This window comes from Centroberyx affinis, unplaced genomic scaffold (genome assembly GCF_046629955.1).
Source record: "Centroberyx affinis isolate AG114_WGS23_722 - 3 ecotype Tasmania unplaced genomic scaffold, CSIRO-AGI_Caff_v1 ptg001690l_1, whole genome shotgun sequence".
Classification (NCBI taxonomy): domain Eukaryota; kingdom Metazoa; phylum Chordata; class Actinopteri; order Beryciformes; family Berycidae; genus Centroberyx; species Centroberyx affinis.
Window position 1 is genome coordinate 88,774 of NW_027280108.1, and position 21,139 is coordinate 109,912.

At 42.0% G+C, this 21,139-nt stretch overlaps 2 protein-coding genes across 3 annotated transcripts; one reads left to right on the forward strand and one right to left on the reverse strand.

Moving 5' to 3' along the window:
* Positions 1-5,299: 5,299 nt before the first annotated feature.
* Positions 5,300-12,810, forward strand: hsd17b2 (hydroxysteroid (17-beta) dehydrogenase 2). Of its 2 annotated transcripts, XM_071528588.1 has the most exons (5): positions 5,300-5,674; positions 6,785-6,997; positions 7,860-8,045; positions 8,920-9,057; positions 11,662-12,810. In XM_071528588.1, exons 1-5 carry the CDS (start codon positions 5,404-5,406, stop codon positions 12,000-12,002), a joined length of 1,149 nt encoding a protein of 382 aa, XP_071384689.1. In that variant the 5' UTR covers positions 5,300-5,403; the 3' UTR covers positions 12,003-12,810. The 2 variants fall into 2 exon arrangements, with proteins under 2 accessions (XP_071384689.1, XP_071384690.1); XM_071528589.1 differs by lacking the exon at positions 8,920-9,057.
* A 124-nt stretch (positions 12,811-12,934) lies between these two features.
* mphosph6 (M-phase phosphoprotein 6) lies at positions 12,935-17,990 on the reverse strand. Its single transcript, XM_071528582.1, has 5 exons — positions 17,830-17,990; positions 17,037-17,149; positions 15,885-15,975; positions 14,619-14,722; positions 12,935-13,522 (listed from the first exon to the last, which is right to left on the reverse strand). Exons 1-5 carry the CDS (start codon positions 17,875-17,877, stop codon positions 13,387-13,389), a joined length of 492 nt encoding a protein of 163 aa, XP_071384683.1. The 5' UTR covers positions 17,878-17,990; the 3' UTR covers positions 12,935-13,386.
* Positions 17,991-21,139: the final 3,149 nt, after the last annotated feature.

A 21,139-nucleotide genomic window follows, 5' to 3' on the forward strand; every position in this document is an offset into this window, starting at 1 on the left:
CTCACTGTCAGTGGCTGGTTGTTATCGCCCTCCATCAGCACCAGCTTGTACCCTAGCAGCCTTAAGCAGCACCCTGGCCCCCTTTACCAGATCAGAGCTCGTCCTATTAGGTGACCTCAACTGGGACATGCTCAAGCCACCTGACAAAGTACTTCAGCAATTTGACTCCCTAAATCTCCATCAAATCATATCCCTTCCTACTAGGTATGACCCCAAAAACCCTGAAAAGGCCACGTTGATTGATGTTATCCTCACAAACTCCCCCCATATGTACCAGTCTGGTGTGTTTTGCAGTGATATTAGCGACCACTGTTTTATTGCCTGTGTTCGATCAAACTGCTCTGCTAAACAACCTGTCCGGATCAGTCGTAAACGAATCCTAAAAAACTTTAACACTCAAGCCTTTTTACATGACCTGGCCAATGTGGAATGGTTTAGAGTCAGCCTGATCCCCTCTGTAAACGATGCATGGAATTTGTTTTGTGACCTGTTCAGTGCCATTGTTAACAAGCATGCCCCTGTCAAAAAAATAAGAATAAAAAATCGACACAGTCCCTGGCTTGACCCTGAGCTTGCAGTACTCCTTCAACAAAAAAAACGTTGCCTGGCACAAGGCGCGGCTATCTAGATCCCCTGCAGACTGCCTGGCGTTTAGGCAAATTAGAAATAAGGCCACGCAAGCTGTTCGAAAGGCCAAAGCTGGCTATTTCAAAGAACAATTCTCCCTCTGTGGCTCTGACCCAAAAAGCTTCTGGAAAACGGTGAGAGACCTTGAAAATAAACCCTCTACTCAGCTGCCTTTATCACTAAATGTGGATGACATTATAGTCTCTGATAAGATGCGTATGGCCGATATTTTTAATCAGCATTTCATAAAGTCTGGTTTTATTTACGAGTCTGCTAAACCCCCCCCGCCTGGCCAATAGGCTTTCTCCCTTAAGCCCACACCCCAATTCACCTGAAGCCTCTCACCCTATTTCCCCCCCCAGGCCCCCTGCCCCCTTACATAGCCTCACTCTACAGGCCGTCTCGGAGGGTGAGGTCTTGGATGAGCTGCTTAGGCTGGACCCCAAAAAAACAGCTGGGTTTGATGAGCTGGACCCTTTCTTTTTTAAGATTGCGGCCCCCATCATCGCAGCTCCCATTACAGATCTTTTTAACCTATCCCTCCACACAGCGGAAATCCCACGCACTTGGAAAGCAGCTGTTGTGCGTCCCCTTTTCAAGGGAGGAGACCAGGCTGATCCTAATTGTTATAGGCCCATCTCTATACTGCCCTGTGTATCAAAAGTGTTGGAAAAACTTGTAAATAAGCAACTTACTAACTACCTGGATGTTTATAACATTTTGTCTGGTGTTCAATCTGGTTTCCGATCTGGTTATGGCTGTGTCACTGCAACCCTCAAAGTCCTTAATGACATTACTTCTGCTTTAGATTCTAAACAACATTGTGCAGCAATCTTTATTGATTTAGCTAAGGCCTTTGACACTGTCGATCATTCTATCCTTGCTGGCAGGCTGGGCAGTATTGGGGTCTCTGGTCACTCACTGGCGTGGTTCTCAAACTACCTCACTGATAGGGTGCAACGTGTTAAATCAGAACAACTCCTCTCTCAGCCCCTCCCTGTCACTAAGGGTGTGCCCCAGGGTTCGATCCTAGGCCCCACATTATTTTCTATATATATAAATGACATTGCTTGTTCTGTTGGAGACTCATCTATTCACCTTTATGCTGACGATACAGTTCTTTATGCCGCTGGTCCCTCCCCAGACGCAGTACTTATATCACTTCAGGATAGCTTCCTTAGGGTCCAACAGGCCTTCTCCACCCTAAACCTCTTGTTAAATACTACCAAGACCAAGGTCATGTGGTTCGGTAGGAAGGGTTCTGTGCCTCTTCCAGCCCGAGATATCACTACCCTCGACGGGACTATCCTAGAGCAGGTCACTGAATATAAATATTTGGGTATCTGGCTAGACAACACTCTGTCCTTCTCACACCATATCAGCAGGCTACAGTCTAAAATCAAATCTAAAATTGGCTTCTTGTACAGAATGCGCTCCTCCTTCACTCTCTCTGCTAAATTAACTCTTGTTCAAATGACCATTCTTCCCATGTTAGACTATGGTGATGTTATATATAGGTCGGCATGCAAGGGCGCACTCCAGAAGCTTGATGTTCTCTATCACTCTGCTATCCGGTTTGCTACAAATGCCCCTTTCAAAACACACCACTGCACTCTATATTCCTCTGTCAACTGGCCATCCTTACACACCCATCGTAATATTCACTGGTTCATGCTTATCTACAAAACCCTCCTTGGTCTATCCCCCCCCTACCTGTGTCACTTGTTGCAATATACATCTGCTGCCTACAACACTCGTTCTGCTCACCTTATTCTGTTGAAAGTTCCCAAAACAAATACCGTATTCAGTCTGTTGTCATTCCAGTCTGCCGCAGCCAAAGACTGGAACAATCTGCAAAAAACACTAAAACTGGACAATTTTATCCCCAAGTCAGTTTTCAAGGACTCTATTATGGACATTCTCACCGATACATGCGGCTGTTTCCCGACCCACTAATATCCCCTAACCCTTGCTTGTCGATTGCTTACTGTTTTGTCCCATGAATATTCTTGCCTTTCTTGCTGCGGCTGTGTTGCTTTGCCTGTTTGTCTTACTGCTTGTGTATGCTACTCCTGTTCTGCTGCTGAATTGCCTGATGCTGTTAGACTAGAACCAATCGCTAGCACAGCTTCATCAGCATACAAACTTCTCTTGGATATGGACAAAGGAGACTTTCCTCCCACACAGAGTCTTTAACCCTAACCCTCATGACCGAAGACACAGCGTTAGGTAATGCTGGAGCATCCATCCACCCAGCTCAGCATGTTGAGGCTCAGTCCAACCTGCTCCGCCTTGTTGAGGCTCCATCCCATGAGGCTCAAATGACTGATGACTTCAAAATCATTGAGAGATCGAGGCTGCTTCAGCACTCCCTGCAGAGTTCCTTTCTCACTTGATGCGGGCAGCAGCTGGGAGCCAGTGGAGGGAGATGAACAGCGGAGTGACGTGTGCTCTTTTGGGCCGGTTGAAAACCAGACATGCTGCCGCGTTCTGGATCATCTGCAGAGGTTTGAAGGTACAGGCCGGGAGCCCTGCCAGTAAGGAGTTGCAGTAGTCAAGGCGTGATATTACTGTAATAAACCAGCCCGGAAAGGGCTCTGTCGGAGACCAAGCAGACACAGGACAACTCAGGAGTATGGAAAAATAGATACGTCTTTATTTTATTTAGGAGGTCTAAAATTCATAGGAGGGAATAACAGTTGAGCCACAGAGGTCCCCAACTACACCTAACATGGGTGTTCCTATATACTGCCTTCAGGTAAATCACTGCAAACTGAATCAACACAGCACTCAGATTTCCACACACGTGAAAGACCGCACACAATGCATGCGAATACACCGCAACCCTGAACCCCACACTAAAGGGCTAACCACAGCGCCCCGGTTACGCACTCCAAATAGGGGCAGTGAAATGAATCCCCAATCCCAGGGTAGTTTGGCGACCCCCACTAACCCTCCCAGTTTTCCTCTCCAATTATTGCAATCTAACAAAAGACAAGCACGAGTAGGAAAAGGGATACACAAATTACACAAACTAAACACAAATGAAATAAGGGTTAAAACTTAACTCGCCCGGCTGGCGAGACCCTCCCCCGGGGTCTAAGCTTGTAGCACCGTCCGACTCCCCGGAGAATCAATGGCTTTGGTCGGGCAGTGCTGGCAGCGCACGGCAGCAGGCCGAACGCCGGAACACAGAGCTGGAGAACGGAGGCGAGCGCACACCCTTCTAAAGTCCCCGGCCCTCTCTAACTAAAGGAGGCAACCAGCCTCCCCTCCTGACTCTGGAACAGCTCCCCTACCTGACTGTCTTCGCCGCCGGCAGCACTACCAGCTGCGAACGGCACCCTCCCCTCCAGGATGTGCGAGCTTGCAGGATCAAACACGGCCCTCCAGCAACAACGAAAACTCCTGGCTCTGTCTTTTTAACCCCCGAGTCTCATGCCGAGCTTGCCAGCCAAGCGGCTGTAAACAATCAGTTCATGATTGCGCAACACCCCCCCCCCCCACGAACGTTTCCTCCCACCACAGGTTTACCACATTACAAGGGCCTGTACCAGGAGTTGTGCTGCATGTTCAGACAGGTAGGGTCTGATCTTCCTGATGTTGTACAGGGCAAATCGACATGACCGAGCAACAGAAGCCACATGCTCCTTAAAGGTTAGTTGGTCATCAATCATGACAACCAGGTTTCTGGCAGACTTTGCTTACTTTCGAGCTGGATACTGATCTGTTGTTGTACAGACAGACTGGCTGGGATGACAAGGAGCTCAGTCTTTGATAAGTTAAGCTGAAGGTGGCGTTCCTTCATCCATGCCGAGATATCGGCGAGGCATGCTGATATCCGTGCCAAGACTGTGGGGTCATCTGGCGGGAATGATAAGAAGAGCTGGGTGTCATCAGCATATAAATGGTATGAGAAGCCATGTGAGTGGATGACTGCACCAAGTGAGGTGGTGTATATTGAAAAGAGAAGGAGTCCAAGCACTGACCCTTGAGGTACCCCTGTGGACAAGCAGTGGGATTTAGACACTTCCCCTCTCTAAGACAAGCTAAAGCGTGGAAAGGAAATCACAAAATACCACACTTTAAGAGTAGTAGGTAATTGGTTGGCAAGAAGATAACACTTTTACCAACTGGTTCGTCTTTATTTTTGAGAATTAAATGATAGTAATTATTTTTGTTTTGTCAAAATATCCTCCTCCATTGCTTATCTCTGTCTTTATAATTGAAGGATCTGATGATTTAATCCTGCCAAAAATGAAGTCCAGCAAAGGTCAAAGATGTTCTTGGAGCAGATAAACAACTAAAGAAAGAAACAAAAACCAAAGATATATCATGTATTAAATACACTGTACGCCATCCCCAGTTTCTAGGTGATCTTAATCATCGGTGTAGTGTTTACTGAGGAGGAAGGTGGCTCATATCTTGATGAGATCAGGAACACTGAGCTTTGACAATAGCATGTCAGATGACATATTAGAATAAGAGATATTGTTAAGCTTGGCTCTTCCTCTGCCAGCATGAGACAAAACAGGTTCTGGAAACACACTCGTTTGCAGACGCACATAATGCACGGCTGATTGGCTGTTTACAGAGAAGAGGGCAGGGCCAGCTGTTTGACTCTGTCTCATAAAGGTTATGAGCTGGCTTTCCACAGTGGAGTTTACATTTGACATGCATGTGAAGGGGCCAGGAGACCAGCCAACACACAGGGAAACATAGTGATATTTATTTCCGTCTAGATGCTAAGCTAACTAACAGTCAGACGGTGGAAGGATGGGAAACTCTGACAGTGGATTCTGTATCTCTACTTTTTGTGCCATAGCCACAGCTGCATACGTTTACACAGTGGTTCGGCAGGTGACAGAGGGCTGTTATGCCGGGTGCTGGGCCATTGCCCTCGGCACCCTTGGGTGCCCACTGTACTTTTGGGGTTGTCCAGGCTGCTGCGGGCTCCTCCTGTGCTGCAGCCTCTGTCTGTACTATGTGACAGTGGGCAGAAGAGTGGAATGGCTGTCCATGCATGGCAGAGCAGTGCTGGTTACAGGTGAGTGAACACGCACACACACACACACACCTCATCATTGTAATGTAAACGACTATTATCTAAGTTATGGGTAGTTGAGTAACAGCTGAATAGGCAATATGCTCAATGTAATCACATCTGTTGAAATCCTGGTTACACTCCGGAGAAAAAGTCCACAGTTGTACCTTTTGTTGCTGGTGCAACACTTTTTCTGTACCTTGTTTGTACCTTTTTTCATACAGTGTGGTGTTTATGGCATTTGTGAATGTGTTGGTGAATCTTAAATGAAGTAAATTTTCATTGTCTTCCCTCAATGGGAAGACAATGAAAATTTGACATGGTTAACTACTAAAGCTTGGACATTTTTTTTTTACCACTGAGAGCGTAGCACCTCGTCTTCCCTCAGGATGAGGGACAGACAGGAATATATTCAATCCAACAGGAAGCCCCTTGAGCTAGTCAGGTACTTTAGGATTCAAATTCTGCTAACTTTTAAAAGATTTTTTTTTTTTGGCATATGCTTAATGGACAGCTAACAGTATAGAGAACAGGAAACATTTGTTTGACATGTGACAAAGGTCCTGGGCCGGGCTTGAAGCCATGATATCTTGGTTACATGGTATGTGCTTTAGCCAACTGAGCCACAACACACTAAATTTGGCTTACTTTTTAATAGAAGCAGTAGAATTGTCTATGTTTATTGTACTGGAAGTGAATATAACCCCATCTCAACTGATCAGCTAGCCAGTTTACTGGTGTCAAACTTAATACCCTGAGCCTGATTATTTTACATTTAACTGGATATTGCGTCTTTTATTTTAAGACCTGTTCTCTCTGTTTTGTGTGCCCCTTGGAGGGAGGGACAGTTGGTGGGAGGGGGGTGGGGGGTAGGGGGTGAAATGTAATGTAATCTGCACTATTTTGTATGCTCCTATGTATGTCATTCACCCCCTAAAAGGGAAACTTAAAAATTTAAAAATAAAAAACATTTAATTACAAAAAAAAAATGGCTTCAAGAGAATGAAAAACATAGTACATTCAATCAGGTGTGTCCAAACTTTTGACTGGTAGTGTTTATGGCACAAAGCTTCCGTATTATTGCTGAACTTGGCATATTTCTTCCGGCCCAAGGTTGCGACTCAGGTTTCGGTCACGCCCTGGCGAAGCTGCTGGGCGAGCTGGGAGTGACGGTGTTCGCTGGTGTTCTGGATGCGAGCGGGCCTGGAGCTCAGCAGCTGAAGGAACACGGATCCAAAGACCTGCAGGTCCTCCAGCTGGACGTCACGGATCACTCCCAGATAGAGCAAGCTCACCGCTACATCTGCGCTCAGGTCGGGGAGGACGGTGAGATCCATTCATTTTCTTGACACATTTATTCCTTTTCTTCATCACAGTGGGGCTGGAGCTTGTCCCAGCATGCATTGGGTGGAAGGATGGTACTAGTGCACGACTGAACCGACTTGATGTTGTTATTCACTGGACACCACCAATTTCCTGTGTAGCTTAATGGCAGTGTTGGGGGTAATTAGTTTTCAGATTACTTTTTTGTGGCAACTTAAACACGTTAGTTACACGTTAGTAACACATTAGTTACTTTTTAACATTAGAATATTGTTAATTCTATTTTTCTGTCATATTAGTTTAATGTTTGTTCATGCTAATTAAAAGAAAAGGTGAAAATCTCATGGTATCTGTGCAGACAACATACTGCTGATTGGGAATAAACAATCTAAGTTTGCTTGGTATAAATTAAATGAATGTTTAAAAGCAGAGTGACAGTCTTGCATTGGCTATTTTTTGGGGCATTTTTACCTTTGAGATAGTTCAGAAGTTGAGAGAGACAGGAAAGATTGGGAGAGAGAAGGGGATGACACACAGAAAAGGTCCTGGACTGGATTCAAACCCAGGACACCACGTTTACATGGCACACACCTTAGACCACTGAGCCACCAGGATTCCCTTACAACACACTTGGCAGCACAAGAAGTGGGTAACGCAAAAGTCCTTTTAATGATAATTACTTTTAAAAGTAACTATAAAAAAGTAACCAACACTGCTCAACAGGTAGAGCAAGGCACTAATACTGCCAGGGTTGTGGGAACTAAACACACTAAAGATTCAAACACATGGTACTGTAAGACGGTTTGGATGAAAGCATGAACCAAGCGGCAGATGTCTTCATCTTCTTCTTCTTCTCGGCTGGCAGGTCTCTGGGGTTTGGTGAACAACGCAGGGATCCTGGGCTACACTGCCGACGGGGAGATCCAGCCAATCACGGCCTACAGACGCTGCATGGACGTGAACTTCCTGTCCGCCGTGAAGATGTGCCAGGTCTTCCTCCCACTGCTGCGGCGCTCCAGAGGAAGGATAGTCAACATTTCCAGCATGGCAGGTAGTTCTGACATGAGAGAGATGCTCAACACTGCAAACGAACCAGCTGAAGCGAAGGTTTTAGTTTAGTTGCACATACAAAAAAGACAAAGAACAGGGAGGAAAAACAGAGTAACACTTTATTGGAATAGTCCAATGTTGATACTCAACTATCAGGTGACAAAAAGTAGATGTTCAACAAAGGGTCACCTGCGTATTTGCTGCATCTCTACAGACTATGTAACCCCAACCATGGTCCTATTTTTTTTTTAAGGAAAAACATCCAGACCAGTAAATCTCCAACATCAACAATCCTGTTGGTCAGAGACAGCTCAAACCCACTCGCCATGCTCAATCAGACAATGAAATAAAAGACTGGGAAAAAAAAAAAAACATGTCCTCACCTAAACCTAACCCTAGCCCCAACCCTAAGATTAACCCTAACCCAGACAATGGATATCTATAGACTACTTTTCACACTATAGTATCACCAAACTCAGAAGCCATTTTACACATTATAGTCATTTGATAGGAAGTCGGCTATAAGCATTGGCCTATCCAAATAAAGTGTGACCAAAATTAGAAATACCGCAAGTGCATCATTCAATATCAGATTCAGAAAAGGCTTTATTGGCAGGAATCAAGTAGTAATATCGTAATATAAGTATTAATATCTCTAAAATATAAAGGATCTGTATAATATAATATATAAAGGAAGTCTGTAAAAGTTCTTGCTTTCTCAAAGGACTTTTGTTACCTGCTATGCTTTAAAAAATAATATTGTAATAATTTTACCCTATCAGTAAGTTTCTAAGAGTCTTTTTTTTTTCCAATAAAATTAATACCTCAATTTAGAAGAAAACTGCGTGTTCATGGAGTGATTTTTGCTTATCTAGGTGAAATGCCCATACCCATGTTTTCTCCATATGGAGCATCGAAAGCGGCTCTGAGCATCTTCTCCAGTGCGCTGAGGCTGGAGTTGGCTGGATGGGGCGTCAAAGTGGCCACGATCCATCCGGCAGGCTTCAGAACAAGTAGGTCTGCAGGGGCCAGTTGGATAAAGCTAGTTTAAGACCAGTCTAAGCCTTAGACTGGTCTTAGATTCTCAGGTTGGACAAGTCTAATTAATACACAGTCTAATTAAATATTACAACTGACTTATTTTGAGGTAGGAAAGATAGCCACCTTCCCCTCGGCTAATCTTGAGTTAAGAACTTTGTTGTTATGGCAACGAGTCGGCCTAACTGTCAGAGTGGGACGTTTAAATACTGAAACTGTTTCATACAAGATGGCAAATCTTTGGTTTTTGGGAAGAGTCTGAAGAAGAGAGAGAGTCTTTAGAGACAGAAACACCCCATTAGAGATCTACAACAGCCAAGAAGTAGTAGGAACAGGTAAATATAAATGTCTATAGCAAGTTTGACTTAAAGTCACATTTAAGTCTAAGACCAGGGGCCTGTACTGCGAAGCAGGATTTGGGGTTAGCGAGGTAACTTCAGGTTTAACCCTGGGTTTTTAGGGTTACGACGGTGGTTCACTTTTAACCGGGGTAGATCACCATGGCAACTTATGCTGCACGGCTAACCTGCAGGTTAAGTTCAGGGTATTGGATCAAAACGTATGAAAGGCCTGTCTTCTGACCAATCAGCTCTCTGGAAACAGGGAGTCACCATTCCTACTGGATCCCAATATGGACAAATATACAAATGGAAATCACAATAAAAAACTGAAAACTGTTAGGCTATTTTTGAATTAACAGACAGTAAGAAGTGCTGTTCACAGGGCAATGTGTTTACAGACCAGTAGAATCACGTTGTTTTCCATGATAACTTATTATATCGGAGATATAGCAGGTAGGCTACTTAATTGACCATATTATTAATCGAAGTTACTGTTGCATATATTAATTGCGCTGACTTGTGTTTGGTTCAATGTCGGCTATTTCATATTCCATTACCGCAGCCCTGAAGAACATGAGGCCGACTTTATGAATAGAAAATCTTTTTACAGCCTCAGTGTGTCCACAAACTAAACATCGAACAAAAAGTTCGGAACTTTGTGTTTGGTAGATTATTTCTCTGTTGTAACAATGCTTCTTGGCAATACATTTTATACCGTTGGAAAGCCTGTTTATTTCCCTTTTAAATGGTGCCTCATTTGTGAGGAACATGCATTTGTGGGATGAGCAGCACAGCTGAGTATGTGGGTTGCGCTCATGTAAAATTTGCCAAATCTTCTCTGCCAATGCCAAACAGCTTATTCTGCTGTTGCCCACAGCCACCCAGGACTCAGGGCCGGATTTCCCAAAAGCATTCTGACACCAAATTCATGAACTTGGTCGAAAGTGGACACCAAGTTCTACCTACTATATCTGTCTATCTGCACTATTTGGTGGGAACTGAACCCCTAACCCTCACAGTGCCTTGCTCTTACCAACTGAACTTCACACTTCAAAAAAAAGCAATTCACAATCAAAACACAACTCAATTTACACATTCCATGACCGAAAAGAAGCAGGGAGAAGAAAATATTATTTTGCCCCTTACTCAAAGCATAAACGATAGAAATAGATGGTCTGTCAATTACAGTTACTTAACAACTTACAGTAACATGAGAAATAAAAAAGAATCAAAAGCCATACACAATAATTCACCATCAACTAAGGAAACCCATTAGCTGACAACTTCATATACTCTAATTATTCTTTCTTTATACATTTTCTTGAACTGAAAGATATTTATACAGCCCTTTAAATCATTCTGAAGAGAATTCCACAGTTTGACGCCAACAACTGAAATACACACAGCTTTAAAGTGGTCCGTGCATACTGATGCTTAAAATTAAATTTCCTTCTATGGTCCTTCACACCAAGCATGTTCAGAGTGGTTCATTTGAACTCTGCAGTGTTTACTCCTCTAGTTCAGTTCGTTTGTCCAGGTGAGAACGATGTTATTTGATCTGTGGTGGCACCAGATAATGGCACCGGGACACCTGAAGATGCAAGTCTCAGTCCTCCAACAAGAGAACTGTAGGGCAATTTGTTAGGAGTGACAGTGTAATCACAACCGACTACAGGAAACAAGATGTTGACATCTGATTGACAGCAGTTCCTCATACTTGGAAATTCTAGCGTAACAAAATGAAGTCTGGACTGATGCCCGATGTCTTCATGTGTTCTTCACTGGTATGAACACCAGAGACGAAGAGTGCAGACAAGAGATTTGTTTTGACTCCCCACCGACAACATCTCTAACCGGGAAAGGTCACAGGTGACCAACATCCAAGAAATGAGCTACTTGTGAGTCCATGGGCTGGTGGCTCTGACATGGATTAAGCCTAGCACTAGACTAAGATTTCATTTTCAATTTAATCCACGTCCGAGAAACCAGGCCCATGTGACTTTTGTTTACAAGCCCTGGTTTGCTCGTAAATGGGCAGCAACCAAATGCAAAAATACGACAAAGTCAAATTTTCCACTCTGGTTTGGATCAAAGAAAATGAGGTGTGATCGCACCCTTAGTCTAAAAATGCTTTCGGGAAACCAGCCTGGGTCAGTCCCTGATGTCTGTGTCATTTAACCTACAACAGTTCTGTAAAATCAAACTATGAGAAGTCACATTTTTCATATTTCATTTCAGGTATCTTCAGAAGTAGTGAAGCTGGGAGTCGCTACCAAGACAAGCTCCTTAACAGTCTGTCCTCCGATACCAGGGAGGATTATGGGGAGGCGTACATCTCCTCTCTCCTGGACTGTCCGTCCAAGATGTCCGACCAGCTGCCTGACGACCTGTCCCCCGTGCTGGAGGACATGCGCCACGCTCTGCTGTCGGTTCACCCTGAACCTCTCTACAGCCCGGGACAGACAGCGTGGCTCTTCCCGTTCCTTTACCACCTCTGCCCCACTGCAGTCTCTGACTTCATCATCCCGCGCCTCTTCAAATTCACCGACTCTCTTCCGGCTGGTCTTAGGATGAACTGAGGCTAAGCGGGGACTGCGTGACAGCTGTTCAAATGATTTTAATGTCTGTTAAAATACATATACCACTTGATGGTCACTTATATCCAAAGGGTCTTACAGTACCATGAGTGCATAGTTTCAGTGTGGGAGGCCCTGGTGGGAATCAAACCCCCAACCCTGGAGCTACACTGGACAAGACTACACACATCTATTGAATCCAAATGTCCGGACTTCAGCAGACTTGCAGACTTTACGGCTCCCGTGAAGTCCAGGAGGGTCTAGCGTTATCCATTGTCAAAATTCATCTAGTCTGTAAGGGCCCTCAGGCAGACTTTTGGGGCCGCTCCAGCGAGTCCACTTCCTTGCAGACTTCTCTGGCAATATCTCCCATGGTTCATTGCACGGCGGATGTGTTCTAAATCAGCTGACATAGGTCAGTTGATGTTTTTGCTCGAGTTTGGGAAGATGCAACACGAACGCTTCCTTCCTAGATTGCCGTCTCTCCAAGCTCCAACCCTTATTTTGAAAAGACACCATATAAAGTCTCATGGTCTCTGTATCAAGATACCTTACTAAACAGGTAATTCACGTCCAAGGGTGGAAGTAACTCAGTACATTTACTCATGTTACTGTGATTGAGTAGCTTTTTTTGTGTGCTTGTACTTTTGAGTATATTTTAAAGTCAGTCATTTTACTTAAGTACTTTTTTGCTTAAGTATTGTACTTAGCTACGTAATCACATCAATCACAGAACAAATTTTGTCTCTCCATCAGCAACAGAAATTGGACCATTCACAGAGTAATCTGGTTTTGCTTTACTTAATGCACTTTATTTTGTAATGTCTAATTTTTCCAATTAAACGAATCCAATAAAACGTAACTAACGTTTATTCTGAGTACATTTTAAATGAGATACTTTTAGATAACTAGGACATTTTAGCACTCTTTCCACCACTGTTCACCTCAAACAGGTCAATCCTTATATGAACTGTCCATTTCCTGTATGGAGGTACAGATCATCTTTCCCACAGGACTTGGAGTTGGAATCAAATAATGTTTTCCGTCTTCCTTGCATGAACTGAACGCAAGAACAGTTTTGCATCTGACACAAGGCACACACACATGAATACATTGGGCTATGCATTTAATGGAAATCTTATCCATGTTGCATGAACTGTAAAAAAAAAAGTTACATTGTATGTTCATAACCCTCATAGCATCTCAAAGATACATCTTTTAAAAAAAGAGGATGTATAACATCCATTCAGCCTTAAAATACTGTACATACTGATCTATCACACACCAACGCTATATATAGAAGTTTATGCAAACATAGCTATAAAAAAACAATTTTTTGAGTCATTCACATAAAAATACACAATTCTGAAGTCCAACACATCTTAGCTTAGTCTTGAGGTTTCAGGAAGACCCGCTTTGTGTTCGTTTCTGCAACATTGTGGTTGACATCCTCCTCTTCGATGGCCGCCCTCTCCCGCTTCTTAGCAAACCTTTTCTTCATGCTCCCTACTAAACTCTCATACCTGCAAAAAGAAGAAACGTACAACAGTTTAATAAGAGACAAAGTCGAGTTTCAAATCCTCCCATGCACAAACAACAGGTCAGCCATTCGTTTCTGTAGGAAATCAATGGACGTTTGGTGACTTGTTTTGACTTTTCCTACAGCTTCCCAGTTCTCTACAACTTTATTTGAAACACTACAGGAATAAACGATGCTTGGAGAACAGCTGATCCATTGTTGGGGTCAATGGTAAACTCTGAAGTCATTTTAGTGATGTAGTGTGTGTTTACTTTTGACTAATGCTACCTTATTAGCGCCTTCTAGCTAGCTATGTTAACTTATCAAACTGATGTAACTTTATGGAAGGCTATACTAAAGCAGCAAAGAATAGAATTTTAATAAATAATATACTGTATAGCTTTTTCTTGATCAAAACTTTGTAGCTGCAGACCGCTACATAGATACAATCTGAGCCTTTGGCCCCGCCCACAATCTGTCAGAACAGAGTGACTCATCGACCAAGTTGCTGCATGGTGAGCAAGCCGTTATAAACCTCATCTGGGTATTTGCACAGTACAGCTAACTGGCTAATGTTGCTACAGGTCTCTCTTTTTACCTTTTAGCACTACAAAGTTAAACATTTTTACCTTTTTACAGTCAACTGACAGTAAAGACTGCCAATATGTGCAAGTCAACATACTCACACATGCTGACAACAACACAAAATATGTTTAGATTTGGCTCGCTGTCCATAAAATAATTAATTTAGGTGGGGAACAAATGTGCATCCTGCTTGCATGATTTGCGAACAAACTCCCACTGCTCGGTGTGCATCTGTAGATCTACATCTAGATTACTATGGTAACCTAACTCCAAGTACAATAGAGGGAATTTTTTTAGCCCACATTAGACTGAACAGTACAAGTAAGAACTGCTGCTACCATCTGTTGTCTAACTGCAGCTGCAACCTGACTTTTAGTCTCATTTTAAGTCTAAAGAACCAAAATCAACTTAATTTGTCCTGTGTTTCTTTTAAAAGCACATCACACCAAATCTCATTCATGGGATTCACTCTCAATGCCATTCATTCCTCCAACCCCCCGTTTTTTCCTCCATACCTTCTTGCCATCTCTTCATCGGTCACATCTGTTTGCATTCTGCTTATTTCCTCCTGCTCTTCCTCCTCCACCTCTTCCTTGGCATTCATCAAGAGCATTAGTTTCTGTGGTGGACGCACAACGATAAAATTTGTGAAAAAGGCCCACATATAAATGAAATGTGTTCACATTTACGTTGTAAGCATTTAGCCGACGCTCTTATCTTAAACAAGTTGCAACAAATGTCACGGTAGGAAAAGCTTCACTTCCTCTCAGAAAGCATTTCAAGGACAGCAACATGCAGGAGGAGGCAAGCTGAACATCGACCCAGACAAGCACAACATTTCACAGTATGATATTATGGCTAGGGTTCAACTGATATAGGTTTTTTAAATGCCAATACTGATACTGATATTTTTGTATTGATGCCGCTGATGGCTAACACTTTTAGCTGATATTCTGTCTACTTCAATTTCACAATTTGATGTGAAAAAGTTACAAGGATTCAATGTTTACATCTGATTTTTCTTCTTGTCAAGGTTCAAAGCCTCTGAAACAGCATTTACACCATCATGGGACACTAAAACTCTCCATTAAATCCCAGACTTATGAAAGTCTTTTAGGTGGATTAGCAGCTTTTTAAGGCAGGTGAGGCAGGTTTCATTGCAGACTGAGTAAAATCATATCCTCATCTCCATCATATAAGCAGCGATATTGGCCTTTTTTTAAGTAAGAATTCATACTAAAACAGCTTTGGAAACTCTTTTGACAGATATCATAAAGATATTTATGTCCTGATTTCACAAAATGATGCAGGCAGCAGCTTTGGACGACTACGGACGTCTCAACTTTCATTTTGCCGCTTTATTTACTTTTATTTATATGTTGGTGCATGCCAACAATATCTATGCGATGTCAAAATGTTTGCTGGGCTACACTGTAAATATTACAGGCAACAAATATGGAGGTAAAGGGTCAGAGCTGCAGCGCCCTGACAACAGATGTGAAAACCTTGGAACTTCAATTTTGGTGATTTTCATGTTTTATCTTAAATTGAAGGATTACATGGCCAGCTGTGGGTTGATAAAGTTATACGATGGCTTTCTAAACACATTGGATACAATGAAAACTGCATCACGGTCAAGCTAAAGAAAGAGGGAGGGTTTTGACATTTTGGAGAATGTCAACTAGCGACAGAGAAGCACTCGGTAAGAACAGCCAGGGAGAGAACCAGGGGAGCAGAGGATGTGACAGATGATGTATAATGAATAATAAATGAAGACAGACCTCAACTTCTGGATTAAACCCCTTGAATGACATTCGACCATACTTCAGGTCTTCACAAGGCACAAAACTCCTCTCCTCTATGATCAGATTCCTAACAGATGGAAAGGGAAAAAATGAGGCCACAGACACTTTCAGCTGCTGCCATGTGGATCCCAGCAGAAAACATAATCTTGTATGACGTTCTCTCCTTAAACTACAAGCAGTGGTGGAAGAAGTACTCTGATCCTTTACTTAAGTAAAAGTACCAATACAGCAATGTAAAAATACTCCATTACAAGTAAAAGTCCTGCATGAAAAATCCTACTTAAGTAAAAGTACATAAGTATTTGCAGCAAAATGTAGTTAAAGTATTAAAGTAAAAGTAGTGGTTTGGTCCCTCTGACTGATATTTTATTATATATGACATCATTAGATTATTAATACTGAAGCATCAGTGTGTAAGCAGCATGTTACTGTTGTAGCTGCTGGAGGTGGAGCTAGTTTGAACTACTTTATATACAGTTAGCTAGTTTAGTCCAGTGGTTCCCAACCTAGGGGTCGGGCCCCTCCAAAGGGTCACCAGATAAATCTGAGGGGTCGTGAGATGATTAATGGGAGAGGAAAGAAGAAAAAACAAAGTTCTTATACACAAATCTGTTTTCAGTTTTTGGACTTTTTCTCTAATCTTTGATTTTTGCTGAAATATTGGATCATTTGAACATTTATTGAAATGAAACCATGTGAGGTTTAGAGGGAAAAATCACCATTTGGTGGAGCTGTTAACAACTCATAGACATCTGAAATGTGACCCGACTACACACTGCTTTTTGTAAGACGTCAAAAGCCAAAAAGGTTGGAAACCACTGTTTAATCTTTAACAATGTGTTGTATTTTAAAAGCTTGTTATATTATCCATTGTGTCAAATCTCCATCAACTAAAGCTGTCAAATAAATGTAGTGGAGTAGAAAGTACAATATTTCCCTCTGAAATGTAGTGGAGTGGAAGTATAAAGTAGCATCAAATGGAAACACTCAAGTAAAGTACAAGTATCTCAAAATTGTACTTAAGTACAGTACTTGAGTAAATGTACTTAGTTACTTTCCACCACTGACTACAAGAGAGAAGGAAGGTATCAGTGCTAGCTAGCTGTATGTATAGAACTTGACACGCACTCTTTAGCTTTGAGCTCTGGCAGGTCCAGATACCAGTGTTCATCACTTATGATTCTCCTCTCGTCTTCTTCCAGCTGCTTCTTGGTCTCTGCATCCAGACCTCTCTGCATGAACTGCGGAGACACCAAAACATCAAACTCATTTCATCACAACAACAAGCTCGAGGGAAAGATTTGAGTAACCAGACAGCTATTTTAACAGGCAAAAACACTGGTGGCTAATAGGCCCCCGATACGTTCCATTCTCTTGTATGAACAGACCATTACACCAAACTCTATTTAAAAAAAAAATGGAAATTGAATGATTCCTTGCTTATGGGCAAATGATCACACCTTGTAGAAAACCACTTCCTGGCGTGTCAAAATTATTATGAGCAACTCTTCAATTCGGCGTGCAATATACCAACAAGCATTCAGTTCAGGACAATATCAACTTTTTTTAATCGGTTAGGCCGTTGCTCCCATACTGTTCCTCCCCCAAAACATACAGTGGAAGGCAGTAGCGACCGCAGTGTGAACCAATTAAAAATGTGAGATTTGATTACATTTAAGTGCTGTTTGGTGGATCACTCGTATGCCGAATTAACCATAATACCCTAATAATTCATAAACACGTCTTAGGTCCTGATCTGCGATGTGTGTGCGTTTTCAAATAAGCAAGGAATCATTACAGTGCCTGATTTTTAAATGGAGTTTGGCGTGGCGTTTTCGTCATACGAGAGGACAGCAGGTATCGGAGCTAGCATGGCTAATGCTAACACCCTGCTGCTATCTGTTCCCCCTCTTTAACTCACCTTCATGCGTAAGAGGTTTTTGGAGAGTTTCACAGAATCGGTCGCCATTGCTGTCCGGGTTACAGATGTATAAACTAAACTACAGGAGGATTTATTAGTGTGTTCAATGAATGTCTGATGAAAACCACGAGTGTATTTCTGGAGCCCCACGCAGCTGCTGTTAAAACTCAGACCTAATCAGTCGAACTTCGAACGGCTTTCAATCACTGACCTACACTGTCAGTCTGGCTAATCTACCTTGGATATCATTGATTTTCCAGTTCATCCCAATACTAAAGTCATTTTCAGCGTTATATTTGGAAACTATATTGTACAATTTCTAAATCCATTAAACCTATTATTTTATGATGAATAAAGCCGATTGTCATATATCTAATAAATAGATGAATTTATCTCTTGCATAAGTATTTCTGTTTTTTTTCCTATCAACAGAAAACTTTATTAACTTTATTAGAGGAAAGAACTGGCAGATGAAAGAGCTTAAACACAAGATTATTGGGAAATATCAACCATCTCTCCACAAAGTTATGAGAACGAGAATTAGAGAATAATGACATAATTAACTTTTTATTAAAAATGATTATGACATACTTTCTTAGTCTACAGAGACAATGCTTTAGAATGAGACAAAATATTGAAAACAATTTATCCAGTTCAAGCCAAAATAGGAACATTTCTGTGAAATATGAACCTGAATTATTATGACCGCTAGTGGTAAATTTAGGCAGAAAATGTGTAAGTATTGAAAACATTCATGAAAATCTGGATGACGCACATGATTAAATTAGATATGATACGAGCCACTGGCCACTTTTTTCCTCAGCCGCCAGTTTGAAGCAGTGTGTTAAAGATGTACCAAGCATGTACAAATGAAATGATTTGGAAATGTTGTCAGGGTTTCAGGGAGGTTACAGCCGTGTTGTGGTGAGGTTTTAACAGACTGGGGTCAGAGTGGTTTCTATATTGATCAACCGCTGTTGAAAAATGCAGCAACAGGAAGACAAGCAAGTTCCTCTGGAGAGATGAGAGTGCATCAGAATCACTTTCTTCCCCAAGAACAGCAAGCATACAGGAAACTGTCTTGGTGACACTGGAGCAGAGACATCTAACTCTCTTAGTGACTTACATACAGGACAGCAGGACCTCACACACACAGTGCAAGATATAATAAACAGTAGACTACATAGCATTTAAAAGAAAAATCCACCCTCAAACAACGAAAGAGCTATTGGTGAGGTATCTTGCATTTCTGGGTCCATTTAGTTGTTTGGTGTATTTTCTTCTTCTGCGTACATCTGCGTACATGTATTACCCCATCTCTACTCCATCACTTTGATGCCAATATTCCAGACCAATGTGTAAAATGTAATGTGGAGAAAGGCACGTTGTTTCACTGCTTATGGGAGTGCCCAAGAATCATGGACTTTTGGAATGGTGTACTTGATGTATTATCACAAATAGTATCTGAAAAGTTACCAGCATGTCCACAGCTGTGCATCCTGGGTCTGTTCCCTGAGGGACTGAATATTAATAAGACCAAGAAGAAAATAATTACATGTTGTCTTCTCCAAGCTAAACACACAATTGCACTATTTTGGAAAAACCCAGACAAACCAGATATCAGTCATTGGTTCAGAGACCTATCTAATTGTCTTGCTTTAGAGAAATTGACTTATGCTATCAGAGGAAAACCTGATGTCTTTCAAGAAATATGGGGACATTTCCTGCATTTTATGGAAAATAATCCTTTGGGACCTGTATTAACTAGCTAAGCGTATTTTCAGCTCTTGTACATTGTTAGAACATAATGACATTGTCTTTTATGTCACGTACATTTTAAATGTTTTTCCCTAGTTCGGTGTTTTTTATTTAGGCAGGGGTTGGATTTGGAAGGTGGGGTGCCATGTGCTGTATTATCTGTTTGGTTTTTTTGTCATGATCTCTGTTGTTGAAACTAAAATGGCAATAAATATATTTGTTAAAAAAAAAAATTCTTCTTCCTGTGGATAACTGGCCAATCGTAGACGACGTGACGTCACAAGATGTCCTGTACCATTAACCCCTTATAAGTTCTAATCCAAACAAATCATACAAACAAATGTCCGTTTTGCTCCTGTCTATCACTGATTGATAGTGATTCAACTATCAATCACCAGCTCTTCCAGGTTGGGGGTTCGATTCCCACTGAGTCTACCCACACTGAAACTGCATGCACTCATGGCAATGTGAGGTGCTTTTTATAAAAGTGTCCACCAGACCACATGTTATGTTACATGCAGTATCTCGGGAGCGTATCTATGTTCCCAGGGTCCTAAGTTCCCAAGGTCCTATGTTCCCAAGGTCCTATGTTCCCAGGGTCCTATGTTCCCAAGGTCCTATGTTCCCAGGGTCCTATGTTCCCAAGGTCCTATGTTCCCAGGGTCCTAAGTTCCCAATGTCCTATGTTCCCAGGGTCCTATGTTCCCAGGGTCCTAAGTTCCCAGGGTCCTATGTTCCCAGGGTCCTATGTTCCCAGGGACGTAAGTTCCCAGGGTTCTATGTTCCCAGGGTCCTATGTTCCCCAGTTCTATATTCTGTTAACACACATTAACCCTCCTATTGTGGGTCAAATTTGACCAGTTTCAAGTTAAAATATTTCATAAATATTATCCTATAATATTAGGATTCAAAACAGCTATATAAACACAACAAAACCAATGGTTATTATTTTATTTGATTTTGAAAGTTTACATCTGTGGTGTTCCGTGTCAAATCTGACCTGGCAGAGAATATTAAAGAGTCTGGGTGGTTCTGTGGATAAAATTTTACTCAGACTTGACTCAAACTCTTGTTTGGGTTGGGTTTGATCCACAAAACTACCCAGAATGTTTTATTGCTGCATGCCATACTATTAAAAACCAATGTTCTCTGTGGGTCAGATTTTACCCTATTTTTGATAATTTAATGATTTGGTTTGGTGAGATTTTCAACAGCAAGGTAAATGTGGCCTTTGGACCACAAAATAAAAAAAGTAAATGTAGATTTTGTGGTTATGAATGGATAACAAGTTAGTTATGAGGTAAAACACTATATTGGGTAAAAATAATTGTTTTTTGAGTGTTTTGTGGTGAATTTAAAAAAAAAGGTCAAATTTGACCCACGAACGCAAAAGGTACGTGCCCCTCTCTAGCACAATACAAGGGTTAAGTAAACTTTGCACAGAGCTGGGGAACATAGGACCCTGCTAACATAGGACCCTGGGAACATAGGACCCTGGGAACATAGGACCTTGGGAACATAGGACCTTGGGAACATAGGACCCTGGGAGAGC

Excerpts from the sequence above, each read along its gene's own strand:
- hsd17b2 (XM_071528588.1), top strand. The coding sequence starts at position 5,404 with ATGGGAAACTCTGACAGTGGATTCTGTATCTCTACTTTTTGTGCCATA. Across the intron at positions 5,675-6,784 it reads CAGAGCAGTGCTGGTTACAG|GTTGCGACTCAGGTTTCGGT; the intron begins GTGAGTGAACAC and ends TTCCGGCCCAAG. Across the intron at positions 6,998-7,859 it reads CGCTCAGGTCGGGGAGGACG|GTCTCTGGGGTTTGGTGAAC; the intron begins GTGAGATCCATT and ends CTCGGCTGGCAG.
- mphosph6 (XM_071528582.1), bottom strand. The coding sequence starts at position 17,877 with ATGGCGACCGATTCTGTGAAACTCTCCAAAAACCTCTTACGCATGAAG. Across the intron at positions 17,150-17,829 it reads AAAACCTCTTACGCATGAAG|TTCATGCAGAGAGGTCTGGA; the intron begins GTGAGTTAAAGA and ends GTGTCTCCGCAG. Across the intron at positions 15,976-17,036 it reads CCAGAGCTCAAAGCTAAAGA|GAATCTGATCATAGAGGAGA; the intron begins GTGCGTGTCAAG and ends TCCATCTGTTAG.